This window comes from Patella vulgata, chromosome 5 (assembly GCF_932274485.2).
Source record: "Patella vulgata chromosome 5, xgPatVulg1.2, whole genome shotgun sequence".
Lineage (NCBI taxonomy): Eukaryota > Metazoa > Mollusca > Gastropoda > Patellidae > Patella > Patella vulgata.
In genome coordinates, this window is record NC_065883.2 from 4,800,513 (window position 1) to 4,818,563 (window position 18,051).

General features: G+C 38.9%; 1 protein-coding gene across 2 annotated transcripts in view; it reads left to right on the forward strand.

Annotated features, from left to right (window-relative positions):
- Positions 1–18,051, forward strand: part of LOC126822576 (von Willebrand factor D and EGF domain-containing protein) — a 141,737-nt gene that overhangs the window by 120,496 nt on the left and 3,190 nt on the right. The window contains exons 5-17 of one of the 2 annotated variants that reach the window (XM_050551519.2): positions 727–856; positions 1,686–1,806; positions 2,145–2,231; positions 5,042–5,383; positions 6,034–6,119; positions 6,749–6,812; positions 7,993–8,181; positions 8,588–8,805; positions 10,014–10,284; positions 11,208–11,357; positions 13,119–13,302; positions 15,802–15,992; positions 16,972–17,220. In XM_050551519.2, coding sequence (XP_050407476.2) covers positions 727–856; positions 1,686–1,806; positions 2,145–2,231; positions 5,042–5,383; positions 6,034–6,119; positions 6,749–6,812; positions 7,993–8,181; positions 8,588–8,805; positions 10,014–10,284; positions 11,208–11,357; positions 13,119–13,302; positions 15,802–15,992; positions 16,972–17,220 — 2,282 coding nt within the window. The remainder of the gene's footprint in view (positions 1–726; positions 857–1,685; positions 1,807–2,144; positions 2,232–5,041; positions 5,384–6,033; positions 6,120–6,748; positions 6,813–7,992; positions 8,182–8,587; positions 8,806–10,013; positions 10,285–11,207; positions 11,358–13,118; positions 13,303–15,801; positions 15,993–16,971; positions 17,221–18,051) is intronic. The other variant, XM_056101216.1, reaches the window with a different exon arrangement.

Sequence of the window (18,051 nt, forward strand, 5' to 3'; positions counted from 1 at the left end):
GTGGCTAACTGGGTAAGACGCCGGCTCGCTAACCTGGAGCTCGGGTGTTCGATCCCTGCATTGGGCGAGAAAGTTCATCCAGATTTTCCGGCGTGGGTAACCCTTGTCTGTGATGCAGGACGGAGGACCTGACAAAGGCAGCTGTCTAGTCGCTCGGTCCCGTGTACACATTGGCTTGCTAGAAAAAAATTCTTTGACAGTTGGAATTCGATTTAAGAGTAGGCCGCAGTGCCGCTTTCCGGGCAAAATTTCCCTCATAGCACACTGTATGGCGTATGCCCGTCTTCATTAGCCCAGTTCGGAGCAGAACAGTAGGACGTTAAACCCCATTTCATTTCGTTGGGTTCTTTAGCAGTGGGTGGAAACCAGAGTACCCAGAGAAAACCCACAAGGTTGGACAGGCTATCCTTCTCCTTGTCACGTACAAGCGAGGAATCGAAACCTCGCCACATGACTCAGTAACAGTCCTTGCCCACGCGTTAAACCACTAACCCTCCTAACCCCCTCTACACATACCGATGTAGGAGATTCGGTGCAATATTTGGCATGATCATAAATAATGATAAAAGTATATGATATATGGTAAACAATTCTAAATTAGTGACCTTACTTGATCGAGGCTTGTATCCATCATCCGTCAGTCCTTCCTCTCTTTCTTGTGGATTCTATAGATCAGTCTAGCCCATTTTGATTTGTACAATTATTTATAGATGCATTGTTTTTAAGATATCCCGGATTTTAGAACCGTACCAAGTGTCACTAACGACGAAGTTACGATGCCAAATGTGGCACAATTCCGGTTCTTCTGCAACTTCGCCGAATCAACAGACGAAGTATTATTTTACCAAGCACACTGGTACGTACCTATTGATACAATCATGTATAATACTAGGTATCCTATCTTACTTAAAGGCTTCAAAGATGGCATAAGAATTGAGCATATTCGCGATTACAGACCCACAGATGTAACAATAACTGCGCTACGTTATTTCAGATATCCATGAATCGTATCTGTCATATTTTGCAGATATCATATTACACTATGTAATAATGTATTCCGCCGTATGAAAAAAATGTGTCAAAAGTTTGAGTACTTTGAGCCATCTATCGGTGTGGCGCACTAAGAAGATGTTAAAAGAGACACATACCACTGTATCATACCACTATAAGGCAAAAATGTCAAAATACCTTACTATCAATTCTACATTATGCTGCATTACATACTCCAGAATACATCATCACCTCCAGGGCATTGCTCAAAAGTGGAGACTGGGAAGTGTTTGTCTAAATGATACGCACTAGATGTCGAATGTCTCAATGTGTATATAAACTCTCATTCCATAACTCACAAAATAACAATATTTCTTAATTTGAGTGCGCAAGTCCGACATTTTTGCTGCTAGTTCTGAAGCCAACGGCGGAATACATTATTATATAGTGCATTGCGATGTATTGTGATATATGAAGGGTACGATTCATAGAATAAGGTTTGGCAATGGTTACAGATTGAAGAGACCCTATTGAAGATATATGTAGTTTGCTACCTATGAAAACTACAAATACCCGCACTTGGGTCCCTTCTATCAGAACCCATCGGCAAACCTTATTCCTCGAGAAATTATGTAATATATCGGGGTTTTATTTAAACAAACTGATTCACAATTCCCATGTGTGTTTTTATACAGGTACGTGAACAACCGTTTTATATACAGTTCACCTTTAGCTGCTTATAATGATCCGGACAACGAACGAGTACTAACAGAAGCAAAACTACGGGAACAGGGTGTGGACACGGTTGGCTTTGATGTAAGATTGTATTATAATATATTTACAGCTACGACATAAGTACAATACAGTCCAATTAGAATGAAACGTAGCATTATGAATACAGTAATCCACTTAAAAATCATTCTTTGAAAAACAATTTGTTCTTCAATAAAACCATTATTTGGTCATATTAAATTCAGTCCACCAATCAACGATAAAATCAGCTTTATTTGATGCACCCACCCCACCACAGAACTGGCAAATCAGTATGTGCTTCGTGCGCTCCTACGGCGTTTTTTTAAAGCACCTGTTACTGATCCCCATAAGATATATTTCTGGCACCTTTGTATTACAATTTGTTATTATTTATCCCCAAGATATATTGTGAAATTAGAGCCGGTAGAGGCGTCAACGAACCATCAGGTCTTCCATCTACAAGTAAACCAATATTTATTGGTATAGAGGTTAGTTCCATCCTGATATTTATATCTATGACTAGTTGTGATATATACTTCTTAAAAAAAGTAGGGGATATTGAAGTTCAAATACCTATGCAGGTTATGATATGATAAATAGTCATGTACACTTGACATACTTTGAGAGTATGTTCACAGATGAAGAAATTATCGCCCAACAGAACCACTGAGCAGCAAGTGCAACACGCGAGGGAGGGGTTCATTGTCAAATTTTACTCTTCAAGAAAGGGTTCATGAAAACTGCCGCGTGCTGGTTTATCCTATTCATGTTTGCTTTCCTATCGGTTCTTGCATAAGATTTACTGTTTAGCGTATCTTTGCTTTAGTGTGTTACGTTTAATTTGCAATGAGACGTCCTCAACATGATGAACGTCTAAGTGCTATCGGCATGCTTCAAGTGGGTTCTACACAGCGAGCAGTAGCCAACATGCTTAATGTGGCACAGTCCTTGATCAGCAGACGGTGGACCTGGTACCAACAAACACACAATGTCGTCCTAGAGCCACTACACAAGCCCAAGGAGGATCGATACATTCGTACACAGGTCCTGCGAAATCGAGGACAAACGGTCAACCAGCTTTCTGTAAACTTGTACCAAGTTACAGGAATTCGAGTTACACCCCAAACGATTAGAAATCGGCTACATGCAGCCCATTTGCATGCGCGACGACCGCGTGTTATGCCTCCATTAACTCGCCAGAATGACAAACAGGTGTCAAGCGTAGAAATTGGGATAATCGTCGATGGGCGCGTGTAATGTTCTCAGATGAGTGCATATTTACTCTGGATTTCACCGATAGGCGTGCTCGCTTTTGGAGGCGTGTAAATGAGCGTCATGTTAACGTCAGACAACATGACAGATTCGGGCGTGGATCTGTTATGGTGTGGGGAGGAATCACCATGACTGGCAGAACGGACTTGCATATTGTAAGGAAGGGTCACTGGTGTGTACTACCGTGACCACATCCTTGCACCAATAGTTCTGCCCTTTGCTCACCGTGCAGGTCGACGTTTCATCTTTCAAGATGATAATGCCTGTGCCCACCGCGCTCGTGTCATGAATGACTACATCCAGCGTCACCATATTGTCCATATGCCTTGGTCAGCCATGACTCCTGACCTTTAACCTATAGAGCATATCTGGGACATGATCAGGAGACGTGTTCGACGACGTCAACGTCAACCGACAACACTGCAAGAATTGTCCGTGGCAAGAGGAGTGCGTCAGATTGACCCAAATCGCGATTGGACGGTTGATTAGGAGCATGCCGCAACGAACTGCTGAATGTCTGAGGATTTCATTTTTGACAGTGTATTTCTTTGCGAGTGAAATGGGGCCGTCAGATAAGCCGCCCATATGAAATGTCTATGTTCATGTGTAGGCAATTGGCCTGTTATTAACATGCACTGGTTACCTCTAATAAAAACAGCAGTGCGTTTCCGCAATTTTGTATTGTTTCTGAATATCCCCTACTTTTTTGGGAAGAGTATATTACAGTAGGGACAACGAGCCATGAGATCATTAATTTTCACTGTTTGTTAATATTTCATGAACACGCAGATATGACGCTATCCTGTGATGCTGGCGTACCATTATTTAAGTAATGTTAGGGGCACAGTGTCAATCGTACATTATTTTATACTAGATGAAATATTAACTCGCGCAACTATTTCATTGCAATGCACGTGCGTAATAGTGCCTGTATGGCAAGAAATGAAATTTAACTTCCTACTGTTCTCCTCCAACTGGGATAATAAAGACGGGTATATGCCATAAAGTCTAGTCTCTAATGTGTATTGTATGTAGTTTGATGAAAATGACAACAAAATGTATTGCTTTGCATTATGCATGTTTAGTGCTGAAAGGACTTTAATTATGAAATATATCTTCGTTAGTACAGAGTTTAGGAGCAGAACAGTAGGACGGTAAACCCCATTTCATTTACTTGTTGATGCTAGCAAACGCGACCAGAAGAGTAATCATCCTCATTCCCCTTTGATTCTGGTGCAGACGAAATCGTCCCCGACGCTCGATGGCAAGATGCCAGACCCAACAACAGATGCAACAGAAGATCACGAATACGAATGACTGGCGCATCCATCTTGGATGTAAATAACCTTCACTTCTGCTATGTGTGACACATATCAATTTGAATTCAATAAGCTGTAATGTGACGCTTTTAATCCGAGACAAACCAATCCGAATTCCGGAGGCCGGTCTCCGGAATTCACAATGAATGCGCTTGCACTGTGAACGCAGCTTCAGATTCTCGGTTAATAGCAGATCAACATGAAGTAGACCACAACATTAATGAAACAAAGTGTTGGTGATACGACTTATTAGTGGTTGATAAGCTCAAATGGGGATTTGGCATTAAAGTATGTTTCTAATATTCTGAATTTGGGTGCACAAAGATGTCCATAAGAATGTGAACCAAAGGTGATATCCTAATGAAGTTTTGGCAAAGGTAACCCTCAAATGCCTCGAATGGATTTATATAAATTATCTGTTCGCTTTGCCAATGATGCATCGTTACTTTAATGATTTCTTTATTGATATAGGCAAAACTTAAAGACGACTTCTGATCTTGCTGAGTACCCATTAACTTTTCATTCAAAACATATGCCCCCTCCTGCCCGTTTCTAGTTTGTCCGATAAATACGGGGCCTCAAATAGCTATATAATTTCGACTGAATTATTTGAGCTACCACTCGTTGGTGGATATTCAACAACCGGGGCCAATTTATATAAGCCTGAATCATTGATGTTACAAACTTATACAAAATATACTTGACAGGTTTTAACGCCCACGATTACCGTTACAGAGGGTCAATCTGGCGTGATCCAGATTAGAGCTACAGCAAAGATTGGGTGTCCCGACGCACCATGCATATATGGTGTCACGGCCAATATACCAACAAGGACAGATACTTGCTCTCCAACAGTTCGTGCAGATACGGCTTGTGGGGTGGACATTGATCCTGACAAATGGGAACAGATTTACAGTATCAAAGTTACTGGTACAATCACTGAAACTGAATATGGGCAAAACACCAATGTTATGAAAATCACACTTCGTTCTCCAGATCGTTACATTGAACACCCAATATGGGGAAATTATACTTTAGCTCCGGTTACGGTAAGTCCTTGTATGGTACAGTAAAAATGGGACTGGCGTGCAGTCTTAATCTAGTGCTTAATCATTCAGCCATATATAGGAAATGTAATTGGGCTTAACAAGTGTGCTATGAGGGAGGTTTTGCTCTTGCCAGGCTCTCCGTCCTACGCCACGGACAAAGGAAAACCACGCCAGAACATCCCGATTCATCGTTCAATACCGAAGTCGGAGACGGGACCTCCAAAACCTCACTCACTGAGCCACCGCGACTCCTGCAGATTTAGGCAAGTCAATGAAACGGAAGCATGTTTATTTGAAGGTTCGTGATATTTAAAAATTTCTCGTCCACTTCTTGGTTCTGAACAGTTTGTTTGATAATTTATCGCGACATTACTGCCCCTGACATCAATCCGTTCTCTCAGTACGAGTTTAGAAGATTTGTTTATAAACCGTACTGTACTTGGGAGATGCAAGGAGTGCTTCAGTGCATTTTCACAGGTTACTAGCCCTCGATTAAATTATCGATCACAGCGTGATTGGATCTTGTATCTATTATGTATTTAACATCATTTACAAACGTCGTGTCAACAATGTACTTGTGGACATTCATCTCCCGTTGTCAAAATGTTTATTTGATACTAACTATGGATTAATTTTTGTTGGCATTTTAGGTATATGTAATAAAAGATACTGGAGCTATAGAATCACGACGTTGTGGTGTACATTCCGATCCATATGTTGAAACCTTTGCGGGAAGGTAACTTTTTATATAATGATTTGATACATAAATGCTTTATCTGTTCATCTCCGTCTTTAGTTGTTGAGGGGGTGGAGGCGAATGGTTAACGCGTGGTTGTGTGGCGTGGTTTCGAATAACCGCTTATACGTGGCAAGGCGTAGGGTCGTCTGTCTAAACTCGTTGGCTTTTTTTCGTTCACATTATTACCTTTAAAGCCCAGCACAGGGTCTTCATCGTATGGCTTTTTAGAATTTACCTTGAGGGATGGATATATTGAAAATAATATGAATCTGCTGAGGGTAGGCTTATTATGGACTGATATTTTATAAAATAGCTGAGGGTTATAGAGATTACTTAGGGATAGTTTGTCTCGTGATAAGAGAGGTCAAGCCACATACCTTGTGATAAAAAGGGCGCGCATTAACCGTTCGGCCACCGAACCCCCATCGCGTGATAAGTCAATTAATAGTCAATTTTTAGAAAGTTCTTGCCGTTGTCATAGAAACACTGTTTCGATACTGCAGTACATGGTAAAATCAAGTTTCCAATGTGCACATTATGATATCTCATGTATAGACTTTTGAAGGGTTGGGTAGTTGATATCCCTTCATGCTCTCCTGATGTATTTTCATATATTTACATTTCAGAACGATGAGTCTCCAGATTCTTGGAACATTTACCATGTATCAGAATAATGACTATAATATAGAGGTAAACTATATTTATTGTTAATTCTCATGACGGGTCCAAGCCATACCGTTATATAGAATATTATGTGTTGTTTTTTGTAAAAGCTTGTAGTGGTCTACAAAGTCATGAGTTTGCCCACACCCTAGGTATTTGTTTTATCTTACTTCCTATTAATATGACGAGTTCGATTATGGGCGTATCTGGTTGTATATCCTACATCATAAACACCGATTGTTTAGCATTTATCTTATATCCTCCAAATACACACATTTCACTAATTGTTTTTTTTTTAGGTTTTTCATGTGTTTCAGTGATGTGCTTACATAAACCAGTTAACACCCTGCTTGCTTGACAAATTTCTACCCCACGTTCGCTTAGCTCAGCAGTCGGCGATTGCGAGGAAACTGGCGGATTGTGACCAGCGACTGTATTTAACGCGCCTACAAAGCAAGTTAAGTCGGATTCTTGTCGTGCACTCTTACAGTAAATGGCTGGCCCGCTTTGTCCGCTTGTAGCGTAGAGAGGTGCTGCGGGTTTATGTGGGAATGCCGAATAGCGTTCTGGTTCGTTAATCATCATTTACAAAACAGAGTTCAGAATCACAAGAACGTCATAGTAGGGTGATACAGTCCGGGGGCTAGGAGACGGCCGTTTGGTTGACGTACACAGGGTAGTCCTCTCGTCTGCTTACACACGGAACCAGTGCCAAGGATCTTCTATTACTGGCGAATCCCGAGCTATAGCACGTAGACGGCCTTTGGTTTAGCGAACAGTCAGTAGACTGGTCGACTGGCACGAGGCAATCCTCTTCTTGGCTTATTGGCGAATCTCGAATAACGAGCACGTGCTGTTGTATTGCCGAATCGAAAATAACGTGCTGGCAACAAACCAGTCAACCCTGTATGGTCAGAAATAGCGAGGAAATTGCCGAAAATATCGTCATAACTAACACTTCTTGCAAGTAAATGTGTTGCAGGGCACTAGCTCGATAATAGTGTTGAATGGTCCGAAAAACCGAGGTTAGTATGCACTTAAAATAATCCTTGACTATTGGGATTGGAAATAAGAGTTCGTGGCATCACCGCTGTCCGGGCATATTTCCCTCATAGCCATATGGGGTGTGCCCGTCTTCTTTAGCCCAGAAAAGTGGGGCGTGAACCCCGTTTCATTTCATATCTTCGGTATTATTTTACCTTTTCAGGTTCAAGTAAAAAGCTTCAGGTGTTCTAGCAATTGGCATGCCTACTGTGTTTGTGGTATAGTCGTTCGAGTTGGACAGACAGTTTTTATGATGAATCATTGCTCGATTGATTATTGGTTTATTGATTATATCCTGTGTAATGATGGTGGGGATATTCTCGACGTCAAAACATTACGTGGTATTTACCAGGTAATAATATATATTATTTATATGTTTATGTAATGATGGTGGTGATATTCTCGACGTTAAAAAATCATCAAAGTGGTAATTACAAGGTAATAATACATAGTATTTATATAATTATGTACTGTCTCGCGAGTGAATATATATTTATATGTTTATATAATGCCCCACGAGTGCCGCGTCTGTCCTTGCAAAAATCGACAGTCGAATCCAAGGTTGAAATAACAGACATACTTCCGCTTTAATCGCATAAACCTGGTATATCAATCTGATACAATACTTTAAAATGAACTAAGCTTTGGTAGCGTTTTATTTTTATAGCGAAATGGTGATATCTGAAGACAACACCACAAACAATGTTGTTTCTATATTTTCCTCATAAATTATTAACGTTTTTTTTATGGATTTTCAGATTATGTTACCAACAGGTGCACAGCTACAAATATATACTCAGGTTGCAAACACTGATTCATACCTGAATATACATATGTATCCGTCCGTGATAGATGTCGGTGTGAGTAGAGGGCTGTGTGGTGAGTTAACAGGCTTGGATTACACACAACAAAATGAATTAGTATTAAGGAGTGGAAGTACAACCACTGACGAAGAATCTTTCTTGAATTCTTGGAGGTAAGTAAAATATTATCATCCATCTGCGTTGATTTTACCCATAAGCCTTTAATGATTTCTTCTATATAACCGGTAAACGTTTGTAGTAAGTGAGTTGATGATAACCAATACACAATATTAATACTATATGTATTGAGTGATAAATGATAATAACATAATTATCAATGTCCTTCGGAGGAGAACATATTCTATGCGATGCTCAATATTAACAACAATAACCCGTTGAATAAAGAACATTTAAACATCTTAGTAGGTTAGGCCAACATCTAATGGATATTATTTGATACCCTTTTAGACACGTATACTATATTACGTAACGTAACGTGACATAGTTCATGCGATAAAGGTGAACGCAATTTCAATATATTTTCTTCTAGGGTGATATCGCAGACAAATTGTCTTGCTTTATTATGATTAACGCACACACAAGGGTTTTGTCTGTGAGAGTAAAACCAGGATATCTGGTGTAAACCCACGGGGTGAAGAAGGTGCCTGTATCTCCAATCAAATCCACATACACTCCCACCAAAGATCAAAACCACGACCACAAACCAGATGTGACCGGCCGTGAACAGTGCATATGCTGATTACACTATTTTGCCTTATTACACTATTTTTCCTATACCGTTTTTTTAGGACTTCGAATTTTGTCTAATGGTTTGGATTGTTCGTACTTGGTTTTATTTTATTCTAGACCACTAGGCCACACCACCCAGTTGCCATTTCAACGTCTTCTCTCATCCTGATATTTATAGTTTCCGTTTCATATTTATACTCACCGTAGATAATACCGTGTGTTTGACTAACAATATGCAAAATTTCTTATTACAATTCGCTGTCGTGAGAAGAGAGGGTGGGTCATCTTCTACATTCATTATAATAAAGTCAAATTAAACAGGAGGTCCAACTGATTGTTGTTTGGAATCACCAATGCGATAGAAAAACAACCGTAGTCATCTCTTTATAAACAACTAAACTGGAGAACGAAACTGGACACGTCTGACTTCACCGACCTACGTACTCACGATCTCGAACCGCTTCTCGTCTCCTGTATGGTTTCAGATTATATCTATTGCTTGTCTGTTTATCAATATGAATGACCAGTTGTTAATCTCTACTTTATTAATTTGACTGGTAATGATTTTAACTAACATTGTTGTAATAAATAAATACACGTAATCGTGTCCAATTCTTTTGAATATTTCTAGGACTCCTCCTGGTGAAGATATGTTTGATCCGGGTAATTTGGGTATGCTCAGTGCGTGGTCTCGTAGTTATACCACATGTAAATGCAATTCGGTATCTAATAGCCAAATCACAAATGAAATCGAGTGTCCAACATACAACGAACCAGTTATTTGTAATGAGGATGAAGGGTTTAGAAAAGTACACAAGAAACGCTGTATTTCACCAGTCCGTAAGAAGAGATCGATACCCACAATAAGATCCCACCCCGAGAATCATTTGCGAATTAAAAGGGTAAAGTACACATGAATTGTTTTGTTATAAAGTATGTTTTTGAATTCGTCTGCTATTATTGTTTAACGTTCGCTTCAAACAGAGTGGGAAATAGCAGATAAGTCGTATCTGAAAAAAACCCAATAAATTCCTACTGTACCCGGTTAGTACATCCGACTTCATACAATGTTAAAATCCACTTCCTACATTTTTGCCATGTTGGGGAAATATGGACAAAATATCGTGGGACTTTTAACGTGCGGTCATTAATCGCCACCGTTGACAACCCATGGATATTTCAAGTCTCCAAAGTGCAGTACCACCAACAATTCAATTTGAATACACCATTGTTCCAATAATAACATTTCTTGTCTGGCAACCTATAAAAGCCCCGGAAAATGGACTTCGGATTTTAGTCCCATTTGAACGATTATACGCTGTACCTTGCAAGGTCGTCTGCCCTGAACCACTGACAACGCGGAACAACGCTGAACATCCAGATGAACTTTCTAGGCTTAGGCAGGGAACCGCCAGGTTAACGAGCCATTCAATTGATTTAAGAACATTGAAGTAGATCCAAGTGTAAAATCATGTATATCTCTTAATCGCTCACGTTAGCCCTCTAACCTGGAGGTCCCGCGTTCGTTCCCTGCGTTGATCGAGATAGTTCATCGGGATCTTCCGGCGTGCCCCCACACCCATGTTGATGATGAAGGACGGAGGCAAGAAGCAACGTATAGTCATTCGAATGAGACGAAAAACTGAGGTCCCGTGTACACATTGGTTTACACATAAAAGAACCATTGACAGTTGAAATTCTAAAAACGTGTAGTTCGTAGCGCAGATGTCCTGGTAAAACTTCCCCCTTTAGCACACTGCATGGCGTATGCCCATTAGGAGCAGAACAATAGGACGTTAAACCCTATTTCATTCCATTCCTATAGGATGTAAGTTGGAAGAATGGATGGACCCATGAGTCTGCTACGGAATATTGTAATAATCTCTTTACATCTTCAAATTTGGTTAATCTGTGTAAAGAGGTACCTGGCGTCGATGTTTCATCTCCAATGACAAGTTGTGTTAGTGATATCCAGGTAAGCAGGAGCTTAATTAATTAAAATTCATGATGTCAGATCTATAGTCTACTCATTCATTTAATGCATAATTGGTTGTGCAGCTCCCGGTTGTTTAAATAACCTCAACAAAGTCGTATGTAGGATAATTTTATTTAAGATTCGTTTGTCGTTCAGTTTTGCTATATTCCATAGGTTATACACTTTTGGAGGTATTTTATATAATTATTCTATGACTTAACACAGTATTACAAATGAGTAACTGGGTATTGAAAGGATCTATACATTATTTAGTTTTAACTATGCATTTATGTGTATACCTGAACGTAGGTAGGAATAACTTGATACCATTCTGAAACTTCTCCTGTTTTTCATTATCTAAATAATTTCAGCAGCCCAAATTTCAACCATACTACAATTTGTTCAAATTCCTAGTGCTTGTTACTATGTGTGCATCGGCTTAATCTTAAAATTATTTTTCCTTTATAAATATATCATATTGATACATCCGTCCAGTTTACTAATAAGAATGAAATGTTAGATAGTCATCGGACTTATTTGAAGAAGAAAAACTTCCCAAGAACTTGAACTATATATGGCTTTTATTTGGTACAACTCTAAAGGTTTTATGTAATAAACTGTTTCAATGGCATTTAGTAATTGAACTAGAGTATACAGGTCACAATTCTATGGAATACAATTACTGCTTTTTACTGAGCGACGTTTCGACTAGGCTTCTCTAGTCATTATCATAGCTTGATAATGACTAGAGAAGCCTAGTCGAAACGTCGCTCAGTAAAAAGCAGTAATTGTATTCCATAGAATTGTGACCTGTATGTTATGTAATGATATGTAATGATGAAGTAGTACAGTAACATGATATTACTATTGGTATGGATCATATGCCTGACTTTCACGTGTACTATACGAATCACGCCGAACAGTGGCGAATCGAAATTAATTGAAATTCGTTGCGATTCGGCAAAAAAATCTAAAAGATTGTAGACAATCTGGATTATCTACTAAGCAGTTACGAATAGTTTATGAAAGTTACGATAATTTGTAGGTAATCAGGTGAAAAATATGCCGGATGTAAAGGTAGGGTTTTACGACATGAAAGAATCGTCTATACGAATTAAATCAATTCAGTTACGAATAGTGCCTACGAACATGTAGAATTCAGTTACGAATACACTACGCTCTCTACGAATGATGACGATAAAGCTACGAAAAGTTTATCAATGAATCGAATATGAAGCTGTTACGGACGATAAGAAAGGGCTGCGACGGGTTTAAGATACATCTACGAATTCCGAAATTCATAGACCGTCCACGAAATGTTTTGACAAACAAAATTTTCGTGGTCGAACTACGAACTATACGAATGTGTAAGAACTAAATAAGAACCACCCATGAACTTCAGCAACTGTCTACGATTTATTTACGAATAAGAAAAAGGTTGGATTGGAGTCGATTCGTTGTATTCGTAACCCATATGAAATCTAGCCACGAAAGGTTTTGTTTCAAAAATCACTTACGAACTTCACGAGCCGTCTACGATTTACCTACGAATCGGAAAATGTTTTGATACGGGGCTATTCGTGACATTCGTAACTCACGTGGAAAAGGGGCATTAACTATTCGTTGGTAATACAACATTACCAAAACAAAGCAGAACATTTGGAATGGACGAAACAGGCTAACATGATTCCACGGCCTGCCGATTATACCGTTTTTCACTGCTTTTCTTATTCATATTCTTGTTTTTATTTTGAATTTAAGCTAAGTGGAACTTCAAATTTTTCTTTGGCTGCTATCAACTCTATAAGAAGTCAGTGTTTACGTGAGGCTAGAATGAATGTTACTCTTCGGCAGGAAACTAGTCCAAACAAACCTTCAGTGTTAAAAATGGTGAAAGCTGTAGCTTGTCCTGCAGAGTGTTCAGAAAGAGGTGTCTGTGTTAAAGGTTAGAACGAGTATGCAGTTGATTGAATTCTCTTACAGGGCTGCTGTAGCTATGTATGATTTGAACTTTCAGTAATTGGATCCTTGATTATATCTGTAATTATACCAAATGTGACAGAATGCAATCCCAACCTAACCCTATCTGATCATCAAAGGCTACGGGATTTAAAGCATTCAAAAGATATCCAGTGCTCCATAGTGACATGAATTCTTGAATACACACAACCAGGTCTGAACACTTATTAATGCTAGAACTACTGGATTACTACTTCGTGATCGCTTTACGTGTTTCGGTACCTTCGGTCGAACCACGTATTGTTTTCGTAAGGGTGGGGGTGTAGTGGTGGATGGCCGAATGGTTAGCGTGTGCGCGTTGTATCATAAGGCCTGTCGTTGTGGTTTCGATTCTCCATTTGTACATGACAAGGAGTAGAGGTCGCCTGTACAACCTCGTTTTCTCCGGGTCCTCCGGTTTCCTCCCACTGCTACGCGCGAGCGCATTATTGAAATAAAATTGAGTAATATGTTAGTCCCGAAATGACCTAGTTTGTGTTGTCCAGTTATCTCCCCTTTGAAGATGAAGTCAGATTTTCAACTTCTTTAATTTTGCCTTATTTAAAAATATGTTTCAATACTAGTCCTCTATCAACTTTTTAGAGACGTATAAAATCTCTCAAACTTGGCACTTTGTCAACTCTAGTTATTCTTATTATTTTTGTTTTTCCCCACAAAACTTATATCTTAGAATCTATGGGATCTGTCTGGCCTATCCAGCCCCCATGAATGGGTGGTGACTGTAGCTAACAATGCATAGTCATAACTTTGCGGGGAGGAGGGTGCCTATTTTACTCTTTCTTTTTTCTGTCAGTGCCTTGAAACAATTCATTTTCACCCTCAATCTCAATTTCTGAATTTCGAAAATTCGTCGCTGTGATTTCGCCCATATGGATTGTAAGTAGATCTGACTGATTCATCTTGCACGATGTCATTAGACATTTTCTAACTTATCTCCGCTTTAAGAAACTAAGGATCAAAAGTTTCCAAAATTCAGAGTGTCTTGAAAATTGTTTCTGAAATAGCTAAGGAATGCCTAAAAACGTATAGGAGCAGAATTTTGATTTATGTCAACACACGGTCACCATTTTGAATTGAAAATTAAGGATCAAAGTTTAAAAAAAGGGAATGCCTAAAAACAGAGTAGAATTTTGATTTTGTTCATCTGGTGGTCATTTCGGAAATGAATACATTTCTGTTCTGGAAAGCCGGGCTTCGGGTTCAAATTTTTGGAATTTGAAAATTCGAAACTTTCAAATTTCGTCATTGACCTATTTCTTGCTGACAAAGTTGTTTGCTTAGCTTTAGCTTAAAATGCTAACCATTAAACGCAGTCAAGACATTCACCTAATGAACATTTACATCACATCTAAACATTCTACATCAATTAAAAGCAGAGTTGTTATGTTCCAAAGTCAGACCAATCAAATTACTTATCGCTCTTTAGCCTAAGCAGAACATTCTCATCATCGAACTTAGTCAAGGTAATAATATAATGAATCTATACTCGGAGTTTTATCACTCTCATAAAATTAAAACTAAAGTTATCGTGCCCCAAAGCATCAACCAATCAGATTGCTTATCATCAAACTACATCAAGGCATTCATCTAATGAACGCCTACACCAAGTTTGAACATTTACCTCAGTTAGACGGAGAGTTATTGTGTTCCAAAGTCTCGACCACTCAAATTGCGTATCGTTCTGCTTACCCTGAGCAGAAGATGCCCATTATTGAGCTTATTCCAGGTATTGATGCATTGAAACTATACACAAAGTTTCATCACTCTCACTTGATTAGAACTTAAGTTATCGTGTCCCAAAGCATCGACCAATCAAATTGCTTATCTCTGCTAACCCTTAGCAGAAAATGCTCATCTTCGAATTGCATCAAGGTATTCATCTAATAAACACCTACATAAAGTTTGAACATTCTAGCTCAATTAGAAGGGGAGTTATTGTGTCCCGAAATGTGTGACAGACAGCAAACGAACCCATTTTAATAGTCCCTTGCTTTCGTCGAAAGGCGGGGAACAAAAATATAAGTTTCATTCAAAGTTATCTCATTTTTTTTTCTTTCGATATTTTCCCGCCAATTATATTTATTTCCCGCTATTTTAATTTCGTTTTCTGATCCGTCACAGTTGTTTCCCAAATTATATTTTCGCCAGGCTGAGGGGGAAGGGGGGTTGAATTATTTATTTATTATTTATTATATTATTTATTTAAAATTTTGTTTACTTTCGGTTTCAATTTTGAATTTTTTCAACTTTACACCTACTATCTGGTTAGTTCGATTAACTTTGACATTGCAGGCGTCTACTGATAATTAATATCAAAAAGTACGGTATTAAATTCCATATTTAACACTTATTCTGGCAGATTGTCTCTTAAGCATATGGTTTTTTTAAAAAATTAGTCTGCATGAACAATTTGTGTAATCGACAGGTATCTGTGATTGTAATGATGGTTATTCGGGACCAGATTGTTCTGTTGATCTAAATCAACCACCTCTGGTCGATAGTCTGGAAGCGAACGGGTATTGTGATCGCAAAGATGGCAGTTGTGAAGAGATTGCAGTATTTGGTGGAGCTTTTGTAGAATCTGACAAATTCAAATGCCGACTGATGCCACTCGAGGTTCGGAGATCTATTATTAATATAATAATTTATAATAATTTATATAATTCGGAAGTGTGTTGTCGTCAACCATGTCCGTCTATCCATATCATCAACGCGGTCTACGGGGTTCATCTTACAGATGGTTCTTTTCGAATGACTGAACTAGTTACGGTGAAGTTAGTGCCACGGGCTTATTGTCCCTATTACCGAATCTTAAGAAACACTAGGCTTTTTTGCAGGATTTGTCAAGCTAGCCATAAGTCATGGATCATATTACCGAAACATTGCAGGTCAGGGCATGTGTCGCCCAGTCGGTGCGTCTGTCGTCAACAATTCGTGATAATGGCTGGAGATTATAATTATAATTGTCATAAGACAAAAAAGAAGCTCATAGATGTTTAATAATTTCTGACGTCAAGTTGTATATGCAGTAAAACTCTGACGTCAAGCATTTGTCTTTAAACACCCTGATTTTCTAACTATATCGGAGATAGAATCCTATTAATTCTCGGCTATATCTGACATTAAATATGGAGGACTAAACGGGCCATATTTGATCATTTAACTGCATCATTCTTGAATCACGATTTTATTGCCAAATGCAATATTATTTGTCTAAACATGACATTTCACACTTGAAACACATTTTCCCGTTAAAGTCTGCAATAAAATAATAACCCTTGAAACTACATCTCTTTGGTGGGTTTATGCCACTATTTTTAAATAGTACATGCAGTAAACTTCTCGAATTATTTTGGATTATAAATTCCAGTTCAAAATTCTCGAATGTGACCATCCCTTATATTTATTATCTATAATCAAAACTTAAACCAGTAATGTGTATTTAACAGGACAACGCCCATAAAAAGTAAACACAATCATCGCTAACAATATCTTGTTGTAACCATACGGTTGTGACAACCCGTTGGTGTACTCACCAGCAAATTAATGGTTGATTACTAGACGCAGATATTTATAACTGTTTTGTATTTAATAGTCAAACGAAGAAGCAGAGATAAAACATGCTCCAGTTGTTGAAAGTATTGGTGAAGTGACGTGTCCACTACCTATTAATAGACAGAAAAGATCAACAGGTGTTCCCGTTGTAGACACAACAGTACCAAGCTACAGGATAGCTGTGTCCAATGATGGACAACTCTTCAGTCGACAGTTAACGGTGGTTGTCATGAATTCTGATTGCATGAGCTGTACGATTGATGGCGAGATCGTGACTTGTAGAATGTTTGTAAGTATTCATGTCTTTATTGTGTGAACTGTACAATTAATAAAATGAAATGAAAAGAAATGGGGTTTAACGTCCTACTGTTCTGCTCCTAAACTAGACTAATGAAGACGGGCATACGCCATACAGTGTGCTATGAGGGAAATTTCGCCCGGGCAGCGGCGCTACGGCCTACTCTTATATCGAATTCCACCTGCCAAGGGATCTTTTACGTGCACGCCAATGTGTCCCATCCGAACGACTAGACGGCTGTCCTTGTCAGGCACTATGTCCTGCATCAGTGACAAGGGGAAACCACGCTGGAAAATCTGGATGAACTTTCTCGGCCAATGCAGGGATCGAACACCCGACCTCCAGGCTAGCGAGCCAGCGTCTTACCCACTTAGCCACGTGATCCCCTGTACAATTGATAGCGAGACAGTAATATGTAGGATATTTGTAAGTATTTATTCTCCCCACTCACGTTGCCATTATTATTTCAATGTTTACGGTCCAAAATGCAGGACAGCAGTTCAAAGTACTTAGTTGATATTTACCATTTTCAATTTCCATTGCTCCACAATACCAATGTCCCAGTGTTAAAAATACAGAATACACTTTTCAATAATACAAAATACAGTACAAGAGAGCCATGTGTTAGTTATTTTGCCATTACACTCCTCCACTCTGCATTTTGCATTACATGTATATACAAATATATTTGGGATTTTTGCATAATAGAACATATGCCTTATATGGAAACTGCTAGAATCTAATTTGCTTACAAAACAAAGTGCGGACTAGACCGAGAATTAATTAAATACGCATTCAATCAAGACGGTCCAGGTCAGTAGA